The following is a 16971-nucleotide window of genomic DNA, read 5'->3' on the forward strand; positions in this document are numbered from 1 at the left end:
GAGACTGAGTCTTAGTTCAGCAATGTTTCCATAGAGGATCAGTATAAGAGAATTGGAAATATAAATATTTTGCTCCGAAAAGCAATCCAGTAAAAAATTTAAAAACATAAGTGTTTCCAGCTGTTTGCTGTCTTTGGGTGAAATTTGCTATTTGGGGAAGGATGGGGTGACTATTTATTTATGTAGCTGTAGAACTAATTGAACAAAGCGATGTGTTTATGACCTCCGGAGGGCAGCTCACAAACCTCATCATTTCCTCATGAAAATTCCCACCATGGATTCTTACTGCAAGGAGAAGGAAGTGGGATCTCATTACGAGCTATGGAAACATTCAAAACAATGAAGTAGCATATGTACATCAGGCCTAAACCTGGATGCTAGAAAGCAAAATCCCAGACAATTTAAGCACTTTTAATCATATTTTTCTGTCTTTTTTTCTTTTTCACCTCCTTGAAGTTGTGTAGCAGTTAAACAGAGATCAGGTAGTTTACATACACTGGTGTATCTGCTTATAATAGGTAGTTACAATTTATCTGTTTGTGAATCCAAGATAGTTTTGGTTTCCACCATTCCTATAATAATTTTCTGACGTCGTCTTATACGTTTGTTAGACCCCTTTGGCAGACTCTTCATTTCTTTTGCAAGTTGGTTGACAGTTGCTTTCTTTTTCATGCAAGAGAGTTACTGGTTGCTTATGATTAATACCTTAAACTTTCCAATTTTCTACGTGTTTCACAGAATCACAGAATGTTAGAGATTGAAAGGGACCTCAAAAGCTCATCCAGTCCAATCCCCCCGCCGGAGCAGGAACACCCAGATGAGGTTCCACAGGAAGGTGTCCAGGCGGGTTTGAATGTCTGCAGAGTAGGAGACTCCACAACCTCCCAGTGCAGCCTGGTCCAGTGTTCGGTCACCCTCACTGAGAAGAAGTTTCTTCTCGTATTTAAGTGGAACCTCTTGTGTTCCAGTTTGTACCCATTACCCCTTGTCCTGTCATTGGTTGTCACCGAGAAGAGCCTGGCTCCATCCTCCTGATGCTCACCCTTTATATATCTGTAAACATTAATGAGGTCACCCCTCAGCCTCCTCTTCTCCAAGCTAAAGAGCCCCAGCTCCCTCAGCCTTTCCTCATAAGGGAGATGCTCCACTCACTTCATCATCTTTGTTGCCCTGTGCTTGTTTGTGGGTTTTTTTTGTTGTTGCTTGGTTGGTTTTTGTTTGGTTGGTAGTTTTTTGTTGCTATAGTTGGTTGATTTTAGCTTTAAATAAAGTTTACCTTCTAACTTTTTCCAAAAGTCTGCCAGAATAGCCAGTGTTGCATCACCAAAAAAGATGAAGTACAAGTACCACATGATCGTTTTGCTGTTTTAAAGTTTTATTTAAGAATTACTTAGTAAAGGTGGGTGTGTTTGTGTTTGTTGTAGGGTTTCATTTGTGGCTTTTGTTTCGTTTTGTTTTTAAACTGGATATTAAATTTACCATTTTGTTTAACCTGGAAGATTAATTCCCCCCGATGCTTTGATTCGTGTGCTCATCCCGTGACAGCAGATCCAGTGCTGGCATAGACTTCACTGTCGAGTCGTTCCAGAGCCTGAAGGCCGTGCAATCACTGGCAAGGCTTAAGAGCTCATAATATAAATTACAAGCAATTAGAAAAATGTGACCTTGACACCATGTTGTGAGAGCAAAATATTAGAGCAAATGAGGACCTTTTAGTTCTGCAGAGTGAAGGGATGGTGGATGGTATGAGGCAAACGGTCTTATCTTGTAGATATGACAGCGTCTAAGAATTTATTTATTTTATTTATTTCTGGGGAGAAGGAAGGCAGCATTTTGGAGCCAGTTAATCAAAAGTTTATTAGTTTTTGACGATTTCCAAAGTTTTGTTATGTCAGAAGTGAAAATTAATAAACTGAGTTTCATGATGTTGTGCTGAGGTTACAACAGCTATTTTTAATACTCTATTTCTACAGCTTGGCTAACATTGATATTGAATTCTTATGTGCATGTGCTTCCATGAATTTAATTTTTATATAGAAATCTGTGTGTCATACTTGTCAAATGTCTACTGTTTCAGTTCTCTTTTTCTTTTAAACACAGCTGTTGGAGCTGTTTGACAGTGAAGACCCTCGAGAACGAGACTACCTAAAAACAGTCTTGCACAGAATTTATGGCAAGTTTCTGGGTCTTAGAGCATTTATCCGAAAACAGATTAATAATATTTTTCTACGGTAAGTTGTGGGAGAAGATACTTTTCACGTAGGAACATTTTAAGAAACTGATATATTACTTATATTTAACTTTTCTTTTTTTAGATTTGTTTATGAAACTGAACACTTCAATGGCGTAGCTGAGCTGTTGGAAATTTTAGGAAGGTAAACCAGTCTTTATTTATTATCTGTCTCAAACTTCCTTCTGGACACGTCAGAATAGTGTTGGATTCAGAAAAAGTATTACTATAAGCCCTGATTCTGAAAACAGATGTGCACGCGTGCTCTTCTCTAAGGCCACGTGCAAATCTCTGCCACATCTTTGCCAAGACTATATAACTGGTTGCAAGTTGCAGCCAAAAGCGTTGGATTGATTTTGTCTTTGTGTATGTGCTTGTTACATTTTATGCACTTCATCCTTACATCCTGCAGAATATATATATTTTTTGAGCACACTAACACTGTGAATATTTTGGGTAAATCTAGTTCTGGTGAGTTAATTACTCAAGAACACCTTGCTCACATGAATTTGCAGACCACATAGGCAAAGTCTTACCTGTTTGGCAACAGGTTTGTGCAGATGTTTATATGATTATTCGTAAGTTGGAGCTGAATTGCTACCTACATATGTACTGCATAGCTAATATAAAGCAGGACGAAAGTCAGCACCTGTTTACAAATGGCATAAGCCTGCTATTTGCAAAAAGGTGCTGACTGCTAAGCTAAATTAATCCGGAAAGTGCTCGTTCAGACCTCAGCAATGTTTTCTGTGATGATAACACTAACAAATATGTTTTCTTTTAATTTCCAGTATTATCAATGGTTTTGCTTTACCTCTCAAGGCAGAGCATAAACAGTTCCTGGTGAAGGTGCTGATCCCTTTACACACTGTCAGGAGTTTATCACTCTTCCATGCACAGGTAGAAGATATAAACATTGTAACAGTATTTTATACTCACTTAAAATGATAATTTTTTTTTAATGCTGCTTTGGAAACTTAATTGTGTAGCACAAAAAGGGTGGAAGGAAGGTTTTGAAATGTGGAAAAAATGCAATAATTTAATGTCGTTTGTATGATAATTGTCTTCTGATTGGATAATTAAAGTGTGACATACATCTCTAATTTGGGGGATTTTGTTTAGTAGTTAAACTCTCTCTTTAGCTTTTCCTCTCTGTTGTTTTCCCATTCTCACAAGTTTGCCTCTCATGTTCCCTCTCCCAAGACGACGTTTGGGTTTCCTTAGTCTGGTACTGTCAAGGTTCTTCTTCATCCTGGCAGTTTCCTCAATATGGATACCCACATTTTTGTGTCATCTTCGATTAATCTTTGCATAGTCACAGATTTCTTTCTGCATTTATGCTCTCATATATCTTTTTATACATCTAGCTTTAATGACGTAATATTTCCTCCCATAAGTGATACCTTTTGCCTTTCTCTCTGATTTTCACATGGTGCAGTCTTTCTTATTCTGATAAAGCTGTGCTCTCTAAATGTTATTCCAGGCTTTAGCTGTGTTGGCTCATCTTGTGAGAGTTTGATTGTGACGATGTAAAAAATGTGTAGAAAAATACAGTTTCAGAGAGTAACAGAAGCTTCAAAACATTGTTCTAACGTTGTTTTCTTAAATCTTTACCTCTTCACAGCTGGCGTATTGCATAGTACAGTTTCTGGAGAAGGACCCCTCACTCACAGAGCCGGTAACTATTTCTTTCATACTTTTGCATCATAAGTAGCTTATCTACCCTGTTGAGAGAAAAGTAAAAAATGTAACTTTTTTTTGTCCTTCTATTCCAGGTCATTAGAGGTTTAATGAAATTCTGGCCAAAAACATGCAGTCAGAAAGAGGTAAGTGGTAGCTAGTGTTAACAACACTTAAAAGTGTTATTTTGTTCTACAATATAATAGGCAGGGAATCTTTAGATATTTCCAGGTAGATAGCACATGCTGTGGTGGATCTTGGTATTAATTCTTATAGGTGATTTTCCATATTTGAATTATGAGTTTCTGGACAGTTTTTACTATGAAAGGTTTAATAACCACGTTTCCTGTTCACAAAATAAGCACCATTTTTTCTGCAGAGAAGTTTCTTTTTGTTTTATAAATGAGAAAATAAACATAGTTGAGGATAGACTGGAAACTCTTTCAGATTTGGAATAGTTTATATGTGAGGATAGTATTTTTCCAGGGAGGATGAAAGATACTTTATTGTCTGGCATTTGCCCACTAAGCATGTAGATGATGTAGTTACACCTTTTCATTTTTATTTCAAATTCTTGATGCAAATCTGACTTTCCCTAATGAGATTTTGTGACAAAACAAAACTGTTGTTTTCTATATTGTTTCCAAAAATGAAGTAAAATAAAGAGATATTTTAGCATGGATATACCGGTGCTGTTCCAAATTTTGTTGCTTTAAATAAAGCCTTTGCCCACACTCATCCTCCTTTAAGGAGCCTGAATCTAGAAACCACTAAGGGTGGAACTGATCCTATTTTCGAGAGGGTCTTTCTGAGCTAGTGAGGTTTCCAGTTTTCCCTCAAGTGGTTTGAGGGTTATCAGCATTTTGCTGATCAAGGTGATTCAGAGGTTTTATATTGAATGCTTCCTTCCTTGTCTTTAGGTCATGTTCCTAGGAGAGCTGGAGGAAATCTTGGATGTAATCGAACCATCACAATTTGTCAAAATCCAGGAACCGTTGTTTAAACAAATTGCCAAGTGTGTCTCTAGCCCTCATTTTCAGGTCAGTGGTAGAAGTTATCGTTGTATAGGAATGTATAGTCTCAATTTCAAACATAACACACCCCCAAATGTAAATATTATTTTATGTTATGTGATTTTAAATACCTGTCTTCTGGATTTCTATGGAAGAGTTGCAGTGGAAGTTCAGTTCTGAGCTCCATGAATTATTAGATGTATCTGGGGTTACTGCACAGAACTTGCCTTTCTAAGCCCCATAAGGCCTTAAACCAGGATAAATATATAAATGTAACTACTAAATGTAACTACTCTTACAAATTACATTTGGCCCTTTGAAGGCAACCATGAGGCTTATGTGAGCCCCGGTGAAATTGAGTTTGATCTCCCTGGTTTAAACTTTGAGACTTTGAGCCCTTCTGACTGCAGGTGATGGGTACTCACCACATGGCCTGTGGACTGATAGGCCACCTAGGGTTTATTTGCTATCTTTTTTAGCACAATATTGTGCAGCATTCTTGTTTTCCCATTTCCTTCATTCTGTAAGGAGATGTCTGGTTAGAGGTGGGAGAACCCATAGCCTGTTTTCTTCACATGGCGTAACAGAAAGAAGGGGAATGAACAGGATTTAAATTGAATCACATGTGAAGAGGAGATAGGCACAAAAGCTGATGTGACTGTTTTCGGCTATTCCTTGGACTACATTTGTTTTTAGCATAATTTAGATCGGTGTTTTCCCCTCTTACACCCTCACCAGCTCTTCCCCAAGGTGATTATTATCATTGGTACCTTCCCCACGCTTGAGATCTCCCCTATTCAGCCCAGCTGCTGGGCCTTTCCCTGTCTCCTTCCTCCAGTATCCCAGCGCTGCTCTTGTCCTTTCGACTGCAGTCACAGGAATGAGGGACAGGGGCCATGGGGATACTGGCTGGTCCCCCATCCTCTCTACAGCTGCAGCGTTAATGTGGCATCTGCACCTGGTCTTCAGTGAGGAAAGGCATAACGCTCGGGAAAGAGTGGATGCTGTGGGATCTGAATTATAGGATAAAAATTTCATTATGCTAATCATAGAATCATTTTGGTTGGAAGACACCCTCAGGATCATCAAGTCCAACCCAAACTCTAGCACTAAAGCATGTCCCTAGGAACCTCGTCTCAATGCCTTTTAAACCCCTCCAGGAATGGTGACTCCAGCACTGCCCTGGGCAGCCTGTTCCAATGCCTGACAACCCTTTCCAGAAATGTTTTTTTGCTAATATCCAATCTGAACGTCCCTTGGTGCAACTTAAGGCCATTTCCTCTTGTCCTATCACTTGCTACTTGGGAGAAGAGACCAACACCCTCCATGCTACAACCTCCTTCCAGGTAGTTGTAGACAGGGATAAGGTCTCCTCTCAGTCTCCTTTTTTCCAGGCTGAACAGCCCCAGTTCCCTCATCTGCTCCTCATCAGACTTGTGCTCCAGACCCCTCACCAGCTTCGTCACCTCTCTAGTATCTCAGTGTCTTTCTTTATGATGAAGGGCCCGAAACTAAACACAGGATTTCGAGGTGTGGCCTCACCAGCACCAAGTACAGGGGGACAATCAGTTCCCTGGTCCTGCTGGCAACACTATTTCTGATGCAAGCCAGGATGCTGTTGGCCTTTTTGGCCACCTGGACACACTGCTGGCTCATGATCAGATGCTGGCAACCAACAACCCCAGATCCCTCTCTGCCAGGCACTTTCCAGCCACTCTTCCCCGAGCCTGTAGCGCTGCCTGGGGTTGTTGTGACCCAAGTGCAGGACCTGGCGCTTGGCCTTGTTGAACCTGATACAATTGGCCTCAGCCCAAAGATCCAGCTGGTCCAGGTCCCTCTGTAGAGGCTTCCTACCCCTGAGCAGATCAACACTCCCACCCAATTTGGTGTCATCTGCAAACTCAGTAAGGGTGCACTCAATGCATGTTGTGCTGCTGATTAGAGTTTTATTTCCAAATTAATGATTCCTGTTAATTCATCATTGTCAAATTTCCCAGTGATTTGTTTTTCCTTCAGAAAATGACAGAATTATAGGTATCTGAATTCCTGTTAATATTTTATTCCTTTGACTCTTAGGTGGCCGAGAGGGCGTTGTATTATTGGAATAACGAATACATAATGAGTTTGATAGAGGAGAATTCAAATGTTATACTTCCCATCATGTTTTCCAGCCTTTATAGGATTTCTAAAGAACACTGGAATCCGTAAGTTTTTGCCATTACTATTTATCTTACCGTTTGATGTATCACTGATAAACTTAGGGTATGTCTGCTGAAGAACATCCGAACGGGAGAGATCCAAATTCAACGCTGGCAAGAGCAGGTGCAACTGCATTAATGCCAATATGAATTAGTCTGTACTTGACTTGTTTTTAATTATCTGGTATGTGTACAAAAATCAGTACCTTACGGGATTAAAATAGACCTTCTCACAAGTTGGAGAAAAGAGAAATTAGATGTTACATTGTTATTGAAGAAAGCATTGCTCATCAGGCATTTCTCCTACACAGTTTTTTATAAACTGGTTAACGTCTTCAACCTGATTGTAAATTGTCTAGAATAATATCCTGTGGTGTTGGTAAAGCCCTGTGGCAGTATCATGGGTGATACTGATACTTCTGGTACTAGCTGTGAAGCACAGAGACATCAGTATATTCTTAGGTTGGATTGTTTTTTCTAAATTTACTGAAATACAGCTGTTCTCTATTACACACAGTAATGGAGTGGTTGCTTCATATTGATATCCTGTTAACTGGGAATTTTTATTCTTAAACTGAATGACCTTCTCGAGAGTTATTTAATGGAAAACACTGTTAGATGCCATGTATTCTAAACTTTAGCTAAGTCAAAGTGTTCACCGATTGGTAAATCCAGTATTTTTAATGATCTGTGCTACATTCAGGTCTCAGTTGCTTTAAGACCTTCCTGTCAAGTATTTGTGAAACATTCCATCTTTAAAAACATTAGTCCTTTTGTTCTGTATGTAGCCAAACATAAAGTTTGTGTTTTTTGTGATGAATCTAATGCTACTGGAAAGGTTCTGTAACTGAACTAACACTTGTCACAAAAAGACATTTTCTGTGGCATAGTAACGTGTTACCAGGCTCCAACCTGCCCAGCCTTTTATAGCGGGCACTGGGATGCTTCTGGCAATGAGTGCTCCAGTATCCCCATTCTCAGAGTTTTCATACCCACAGGAATGTTGTGCCTTTGACACACAAGCCAGGCTAAGGTACATGTAAAATGAATAAGGTGTTTAAAGAATTTTTATATTTATCAGAACATTTTTAAATGCAGGCAACAAAGTTTATCAAGAGAGTTGAATAATAGATTGGGGTAAAGTGTGAGAAATGGCACATAGTTTGTGTGCTATAGAGGTTTTCTCCAAAGGTTCCTGGCACCTGTAACCTTGATTTTGCTGCCTCCTGGCTGAAGAGCTGTTTCTTGAGCAGCCCCATGCCTGTATATGACAAGCATCAGGAACTGGGATCTCTTGATTGATAATATACTCAAAATTCTTTGCAAGTTTTTTAGATTTTGTTCTTTCCCTTTGCCCTTTTCAGCTGCTTTGCTGTTTCTTTATCTTCAACTCTGCCACAAAGGAATTTTAACCTCCAGATAATCAGACTATTAGCAGGTCCATCTTACTTTGGCAATTCTAGTATATTCTATGTTAGTTACCCAGTCAAATTGGATGAAAGTTAACTGATTGTACCTTTTTTAACCTTTGTGGGACAGGATGCCTTTGAAGCCTTTTTGAAATTATTATTATTAGTAGTAGTATTATTAGGATTAGTATTATTCTACATAATTTCTTCCTGTATGAACAGATCATACCTGTCATGTTTCATGCAATTAAGCAACTCTAAATCAAATAAGCAGTGGTGTATTGGTTCTTGGGTAAGGTCAGGAACAGTAATAAGAAAAGTAGGCAGAGGTTAGAGAGACAGACTAGTAATTTTTATATGTGTATATAATATATATATTTAATATATATATACACACACAGTTTTACACAGATACTGCGGCATTTGTCTGAAGGATTTGTGGGTTTTCAAAGAGTTTTTTGCTTGTACCCAAGTGAAAACGAATATGAAACGTATGAGTACAAGGAAATCGCTCTTGAAATACAGCCTTGTATTTTGCATAGATGCACTGAATATTCAGCTTCATAGAAAAATCATAAAGAAGTATGAATCACTCCCATTTCGTGTTTAAATTCTATTCCTTCTGCCAGCATTCACGGTTTGAATCCCTGGAGTTGCACTCAGAATTGCTCCACAGCATGAAGGGAAGAGTCTGTAGTTATATGTAATAGCTTTCTGTTGTTACCTTTTACCCTGGAGTTTTGGTTTGCTCCATTTACGTAGTCAGTAGAGACATGAAAGCTGATTCTTACCTTTAAATATGTTAATTGAAAGTAGTTTCACTGAAATCAAAGAATTTACATTATCATACTTGCAAAAGCAGAATTGGTCGCAGAAATGCTGGTAAGAGAAGACACTTTTATTTCACGTTTGATTTCACCTGTCACTAATAGACTCCTTTCTCTTCTTCTCTTTTCATGTTTCACAGGGCTATTGTGGCTTTAGTCTACAACGTGTTGAAGGCATTTATGGAAATGAACAGCACCATGTTTGATGAGCTGACAGCCACTTACAAGTCAGATCGTCAGCGGTAACTTTTTAAAGCTTTTTTTTGTCAGCTGTGCATAAGGCCTGCTGTTTAGTTTTTCCCTTGAACTCAGGTGCAATTGCATAATTTCACACATAATAGACAAGGTGACTCATTTATCTCCCTGCACGCTCCTTAGCCTTCTCTTTGCAAGATGTGAGATAATATCATGTACAGGTTCTTCTTTTCTCCTTACGAAGTACAGTATCCATTGCCTTACTTGGGAATCCACATTCCTTGTGGAATTCCTTCTCATGCCACATTCCTGAAGATTAAATAAATCAAGATCGTCAATAATAAAAAGAAAAACAAGGGTTAAAGACTTGGAAAAAGTCTCACTGAGGTTTAGGAAGATATAGAAGGGAAAACCCTAAGATCTGATTTTTCCAAACTCCTTTTCTTAGGCTGGATGTGGTCCTAGAGCATCTCTCAATCCTTTTTTTTCTTATTCAGAGCTCGTGCTGTATCTGAGTCTTTAGCATGCAGGATCCACTACTTACACCATTCATACGACCATTAGTTCCACCCCAGTGAAGTGCTTTTTGTCTTTTCTCCTGTTTTCCTTGATCTTCATTTTCCAATTTTAGTGCGGCATCTTTTCTCAAAAGTTCCATCTTATCCAAAGCACCAGGTGAAGAAAAATGAGGAAACTTCAGAAACTCTGAACAGTTTGCAACTTCATTTAAGTCACACCCGTTCTGTGATGCAGGGTCCCCCACGCAAAGCACAGAGCTGGTTAGGGTTGTCTAGTCTCTAAAGGCTCTTGGAGGCCAAACTGGTGTCAGCAGAGCTGGTTAGGGTTGTCTAGTCTCTAAAGGCTCTTGGAGGCCAAACTTCTTTAATTGTGTGAGCTTTATACACAAAATAACAGCCTGATTAATACAGCATTTAGCTTTTAGAGACTTAGATCTATATTTGAGCTAAGATGCTCAATGACTTCTTGATAGGTGTGTGCTCAGGCGGCTGAGACAACGCTGCCTGGAAAGGCAGAGAATTTTAGGACTGGACTTCTAATCCAGCCATTGACTGAAGGACCTCAGTGCCTTAAATCAATTTTGCAGCTGCACTTTGCCCCATAAGACGAGGAACTCTGCTCTGAACAGAACCAGGCACTGCAGTAGCACGTCCTGGGTGTGGGTCATGGGTGAGGTTTATTGACTGAACTGCACAAAGAATTTTTCTTGTACCTACTGGTGTTGTATCTCCTATCGAGGCTGGTCCCAACCGTTTCACCATTTTTATTTACTACTTATAATTTCCAAACACGTAAATCCCTGCATGCATAAACTGGGATATTTACCTTAATGTTTACAGGAAATGTTTAGCATCTTAATACGACTGCATTTCAAAAGGGTCGCTTTGATATCATTAAAGTTTCAGGAGAAAGATGTTCAATATTAATGACTGTGATAGGTCACATGAGTAAGTTGGATGAGGTGATCATCCTCTAACAGTCTTGTAGGTAAGCAGGCGTATATTTCATAACGATTAGAAGCTGGTAAATAGCCTGAAAATGTCAGGCTATTTCACTTATATTTAATTTTGAATACTTCCTAGTAACAGTGAGCTGTTTTTCTAAAACAAAACAAAAAGAAAGCCCAACCGTGTTCTTCAGGGATTTATCTGAAAGTTGTTTGTATTTTATTTATATGTTTAAAATACTCTTGGGAAATTAAAGCTTCAAATAAATGAGCCAGATGTTGATACTTTGACCGAATCAAGATGTGTAGGAGTGTTTCTAATGAATGACAGAGAAACAGAGAATCTGAATTGTTAGATTTCAATTTCACCTGAATCTACAGGGTAATTTAGTAGAAATTAGAAGCATTTTGTACCTTGCAATATCAAGGAGATGTATTCAAAGAAAACTGTGGCAGAGACAGGAAATTTAGAAAGCAAATAATGCAGGTAAAGTAGATGTTAGGTGAATTGTTTCATTTCACTGAATCAGCTGTTCAGGTTGTTAAAGCAAATGCTGCATAGATCTTGTAGGAATTTGGTAAGGAAAAAGAGTAAATCACTGAAGAAAAGGCACATCTTGTAGCTTGAAGTTTCCCTTGGCAGGTGCCTAAGCTGTATGGAAGGAACCAGTCAATGTAATTGAGAACAGTCATTCTAAAAGAATAAGGGAATGCTTGTTCTAAAAAGTGGCTGATACTCATAAGATTAAAAAATACTTTGCTTAAATAAAGAAACTTCAAAATAATTACGTGGGAGTTAGTCCTGAAATGTTCATTTTTATAATCATGATATGTTTGTTCCACAATAAAAGTCCAATGCATTTCTTTCCTTAGCGTTACAAATTAGTGTCTATGAACACTTTGTTCAGCTTACATTTGATGTTCTTCTTGTACTGCTTTGTTTAGTGATACTTATGTAGGTAGCAAAAAGAAAAGAAAAAATTAATTAAATATCTGTTAGGGAAATTGCAGTTGCGTTCAGCAAAATTAGTGCTGCTAATTAATGTCATCTATATATTATTTAGCATAAATATTGTAGAGTCTTCTCTCCTGCTAACTCTTTGTTTTATTTCACCTGTCAGTGAGAAGAAGAAAGAGAAAGAGCGTGAAGAACTGTGGAAAAAACTGGAGGATTTGGAATTAAAGAGAGGTCTTAGACGTGATGGAATAATCCCAACTTAACACAAAAACAAAACCGCATTATTAACCTGTGGAGTCACACATTTATGTAGTAGAAGATGGAGCAACAGTTTTCTGTATTGTGCAACTTTACAGTAGATTTCACATTTGTTTCATTATTACAACAGCACTGTATATACCTGTCTCTAAGTAAAGGAAAAAAATAAGGACTTTAATCCAAAGTTTGGACAGCAGATGGACTTCTCAGAACTTTGCAAACATAATCATTGTTTTAACCCTTCTTTAAAACCAGTCTTCAAAGATCTGTTGATGAAAATTGCGATGTCAAATTCCATTGTCAGGACCTGTTCCTTATTTATCGTTAGCAGAGAGTATAACACAACTTTCAAATGTGAACAATCTTAAAATTTAGCTTGTCTTTCTGCTAAACTGTTAAGTGTATTTATAGTAAAAGAGAAAAAAGACTGTCATTTCCTTATGAGTTTGTGTAACATCCTCCTTCTCTGGATAACTTTACTGTAATTTGACTTCTTTTCCTTTTGCACATCTTCATAAGTTGAATGTCCTTTCAGATCAGGGCCATGAAAAACATGGGTCCTGAATAAAAGTTTTGTTTACTGGTGTGAGCATTTTTTTAGTACCAGGCTGTCTCTGGTGCTTCCTTAATTTGAACATTAGGAGTTTAAAAACAAGTAGGTGATAAACATAGTAGGAAAGGGAGCTTTGGATTCGTGCACCTATTTATTGCAAACCCAAATTAGTGTCCACAATCCTTTAAAAACGGGCGATGGTAACACCCTGGACTTTGGTACCTAAGCAGTATTAGTGGTAGAGCATTGGACACACGTACTGGAGTTGTTTTAGACATACTAATTGCTAAATTATTACAGTATGTTTTTATTGGACCATTTTGAAAGAATATAGACAAACACTAAACAGTGCAAGCATGAAATTGATCCCCAGTGGGCATGGATCTGATTGGAAACTGGGCGGAGGTAGCAGTTTGGACTGTTTGGAGTTGTTGCCTTACTTTTTAATATGTATTTATAAAGTGTTCCAGCAAAAGAGGATGTAGCCTCTAAGAAACATACCCTAGTGTTTTTGTGGTTCTAGTACTATTACTCATCACAGTACCAGCCCTATGGTCTTAGCTGGAAAGGATTCTGGATAATCTACTTCTGCATTCTCATCTGGATGCTCATTCCTAACTACTGTATTTGTTACCAAAAGTGGTTCTACAAATGCTACTGAAAAAAATTCTGGAAATCCTAATGTTCTGAGTATTAATAATAAAGTTTAAAATGCTTTTATATCAAAGGTGCATTGTGACCAAATTGTTTAAAACAAAAGAAAAAAAAATACAAAAACAAATAAGAGGGCTGTATTATAAGTATACATTATTGGCTATCTGCTTTGTATTTGAAAGTGGAATCTTACATCTTTGGTAGGTAAAATGCTGATAAGACTTATGTACAGTAAATATTTAGCTAATGCAGTTGCATTATTATATACCGAAAGGTATGTGTTTCAGGATTTTTCTCCAGGATGCTTTTGAACTGTTATAGACATATGACAACAGTGAATTGATAATCCTAAACCATCAATCCAGCAGTATTTACAGTATAAAACTGAATTGGTGTTCATGAGTCTTTGTGATAGTTGCAAACATGAATTTATGACCTGTTGCCATTGATAGAAATACAGTATAAATACGAGCTTGTATATTTTTCTTCCTACCATTTAACTATACAGTAGGATTTGAAGTTTTCATGTTTTCAGGCACGGAAAAGAGGTAAAACAATAATTCCCTCCTAGACTACTGACTGTTTCAGGATTATCAGGTCACAGTTTGTACTCCTGGGTCTGCACACACAAATGCTGTAAACTCAAGGATTTTGTAAAAACTCGACACTGTTAATTCTGGAAAAACACGTGGAATTAGTCATACGCAACACCAAACACAACGTAGTTTAATGGGATTAATATGAGCTTCTTTTAAGAACACTGACTGGGACACAATGTAAATTAGGCAGTTACTGTCGGAGTTGAAACATTTTATTTTGAAGTGCTGAAGCAAAGGTGCAAGCTGAAATACTGAAGATTAAATAAATTTATAACAAATCATGTCCCTTAGCCCCTTGATTTTGACAGTCTTTTATTTCTGTTACCAACAAATATCTGCTAGTGTGATTTCTGTGCGAAATGATCATGCTTTACAAGAGAGTGGACTTAAGCTCATACTTAAAGACTTTGTTCATTTGTGAAAAGCTGAGATAGAATGGAGGAAAAAAAAATCATGTTTTCCACCTGGTGGAGTAAAACACAACAATGTGAAATGAGAAAAAGCACCTTGTCCTGTACTTAGAGTTTAGATGAATGTTGTTTGTTCATAACTATCTTTGGTTTTGCCATGACATTCTGGTATTGATCATACAAAACTGACGAGAACCTGATGGGTTGCAATATTTTGTTAACCTCTGATGTTACCTCTGCTGTGGGGATAGTGGGGAGTATCTAAAGTTTATAGATGATTTATCACTTCCGAGAAGGAACGTTTCTTTGAATGAGACGCTGTGATATTAGTCACTTGACTCTAAAAGGCTTATCGGGCACTAGGTCGTGCTGTGCGATAGCCGTGAAGAAGCACTTGCCGCAAAGATACGACCGTCCCCCCGGGACCCGCTGTTTGCCGCAATCCCAAGGCGATGTCCTGCCGCTCCGCAGAGCTCCGGCGCTATCGGCGGAGCTGTAGGCAAAGAAGAAGGCAGCACATGGGCCCAAGTGTGATCAGTGCGTCTATTTAATGATGCTTTTCGTTTGCTTCTTGAGTTCCAGAAACTACCTTTATGTGTGTAAATGTTTTTAAGTAACTGCTGGGACAGCGGTTGTTGGGTGGTCGCTCGTGTCCTGGGCCATATTGGTGTCAGGAGGAAGGATCCAATGGTCTCTGGTGAAAGGGAAGAGCTGCATTTTCAATACTAGGGCATTGCATCGGGTCATGGGGATAAACAAGTATAAAAGTAAAGTTCCTCTCGTATATACTTCAAATTGAGCACACAACGCTTTCTTCATCTTGCAAGTCTCCCTTATTGTTTTCCTTTCATTGCTTTTGAGTGTTTCTTGTCTCTATTCCAAAGGTTGGAATGCTCTAAGTGAAAGTATTCTAGTGCCCTTGGAGCATTCACTAGCGGGGTTATAGTAAATTTAAGCTTGGTTTTCTTAGCATAAATGAAAGGGTTTAATTTATTTTTTAATCTCCTCCTACACATGGAAAAAATGAGGATGTTAGAGCCAAGAATTGCTTCAGTAAGAAATGCAGCAGCTGTACTTACATTATAGGTGTGTAAGTACAGCCTCGGGCTCTCTTAATCTATAGAAAGGAAAATATATTAGGAGCTTTAAAAACCTTTGTATTGTTTTGTGAGGAGGGGGAAAGACGAGATTATTCCCCCACCCCAAATAAAGCCGATATAATTTGCTTTTAGTTCTGCCTTGGCAAACAAAGCTGGCCTTTTCTCTTAATTGTGTAACAACATCCTCCCAAAGCAGTTGCCCGTAAACAAGACAAAGGTGACGATGCGTGAGATTGAAGAATGTTTTGATTTACATGTGGCTTTTTAATTTCGGCTCGCCGGCTTCTCTTCGCAGCTCTGGAGTGAGCCATGGGTTAGTTTTTCTAGTTGATATGTGCCGCAGATTTTGTGTAGCCCAGTTTTTCAGTTTGAAGTCTACGAACCAATATCTTGAAACGGAACAGAACTAATTTTGATTGAAAACTTTCATCTGAGTGTTGCTTCCCATGCACAGAAGCACACGCATCTTACCATGACCTCCCCGAATACAAGTTTTTGTTATTTGGATCACTTACTGTAAATATGTTGTACTCATAACCTCATGTAACCATGAGGAACTTTTCAAATATAAATAGTACCGATACATTTCTTGTTGTTGTCCTATTTTTGATTGTAGTATAGCGAATGACCTGTCATGCTTTTTGTTTCAAGGTTAGCATTAGATTCATAGATCTTAATATTTTAGCATTTCATTGTTTAAGCAGGAGAGGGCAGCAAAAGTTCATTTTTCCCCATAGGAATGCTCTGGTCCATTACTGTTTTTAAACTTAGATGCATTTAACTATCTGTGGGTAAGGGGGGGCAAAAAAACGAAACATTTTTTATATATATTAAAAGGTGCATATGGAAATACATAGACTGGTCCAACCAGACTGTGAAAATGTCTTCTAATCTACATCAAAGTAATAATAAAAGAAAAATACCTTCCACCTCTGGAGAAAGTACAAGCAGGTCTTAAGCTCTTGGATTCAAATGTCATTCTTTGGAAACAGTTTACTTTCTTAAAAATGGTATCAAAGAAACTCGAACTCAATGGTGCTCCCAGCTATAAATGTGTAACCTTCCTCTTTTGCACATGCTCAAGAGGCTCTGTACTGTGGGTGCATCTAAATAAAGAAGCAATGAAGTGTTTTCCAGGTGCTTGGCTTTTCTTTCCACCTCCTCCCATCTAAACTTCATAGCTTTTCAACAGTGAACTGCCAGCCGTCAAATACCCACTCGCCTGCGTTAAATGTAAGGACACTTGTTTGAGGAAAAAACCCCAACATTGAGGTGGTAATTCAAGTTTCTGCCATTATTACCGTAGTAAAGGCTCACTTTGCATTAAGTTTATTTTTAAAAGGTTTTCTCATGATGATGAGCATCCTCGTAGTGCCGCCAGCCATGCCCGTGAGGGAGGTAGAGAGCCGTGGGCACAGAAAA

The 16971-nt window shown here is 38.3% G+C and overlaps 1 protein-coding gene across 4 annotated transcripts in view; it reads left to right on the top strand.

Moving 5' to 3' along the window:
- PPP2R5E (protein phosphatase 2 regulatory subunit B'epsilon) overlaps window positions 1-16680 on the top strand; it is a 79445-nt gene extending 62765 nt beyond the window's left edge. For 3 of the 4 annotated variants that reach the window (XM_065838111.2, XM_065838112.2, XM_065838114.2), the window contains 9 exons: window positions 2101-2231; window positions 2316-2375; window positions 3022-3130; window positions 3855-3908; window positions 4006-4056; window positions 4831-4950; window positions 7000-7127; window positions 9498-9599; window positions 12139-16680. In XM_065838111.2, coding sequence (XP_065694183.1) covers window positions 2101-2231; window positions 2316-2375; window positions 3022-3130; window positions 3855-3908; window positions 4006-4056; window positions 4831-4950; window positions 7000-7127; window positions 9498-9599; window positions 12139-12238 — 855 coding nt within the window. In that variant the 3' untranslated portion in view covers window positions 12239-16680. The remainder of the gene's footprint in view (window positions 1-2100; window positions 2232-2315; window positions 2376-3021; window positions 3131-3854; window positions 3909-4005; window positions 4057-4830; window positions 4951-6999; window positions 7128-9497; window positions 9600-12138) is intronic. The other variant, XM_065838113.2, reaches the window with a different exon arrangement.
- The last annotated feature ends 291 nt before the right edge of the window (window positions 16681-16971 follow it).

This window comes from Patagioenas fasciata, chromosome 5, assembly GCF_037038585.1.
Source record: "Patagioenas fasciata isolate bPatFas1 chromosome 5, bPatFas1.hap1, whole genome shotgun sequence".
NCBI lineage: Eukaryota > Metazoa > Chordata > Aves > Columbiformes > Columbidae > Patagioenas > Patagioenas fasciata.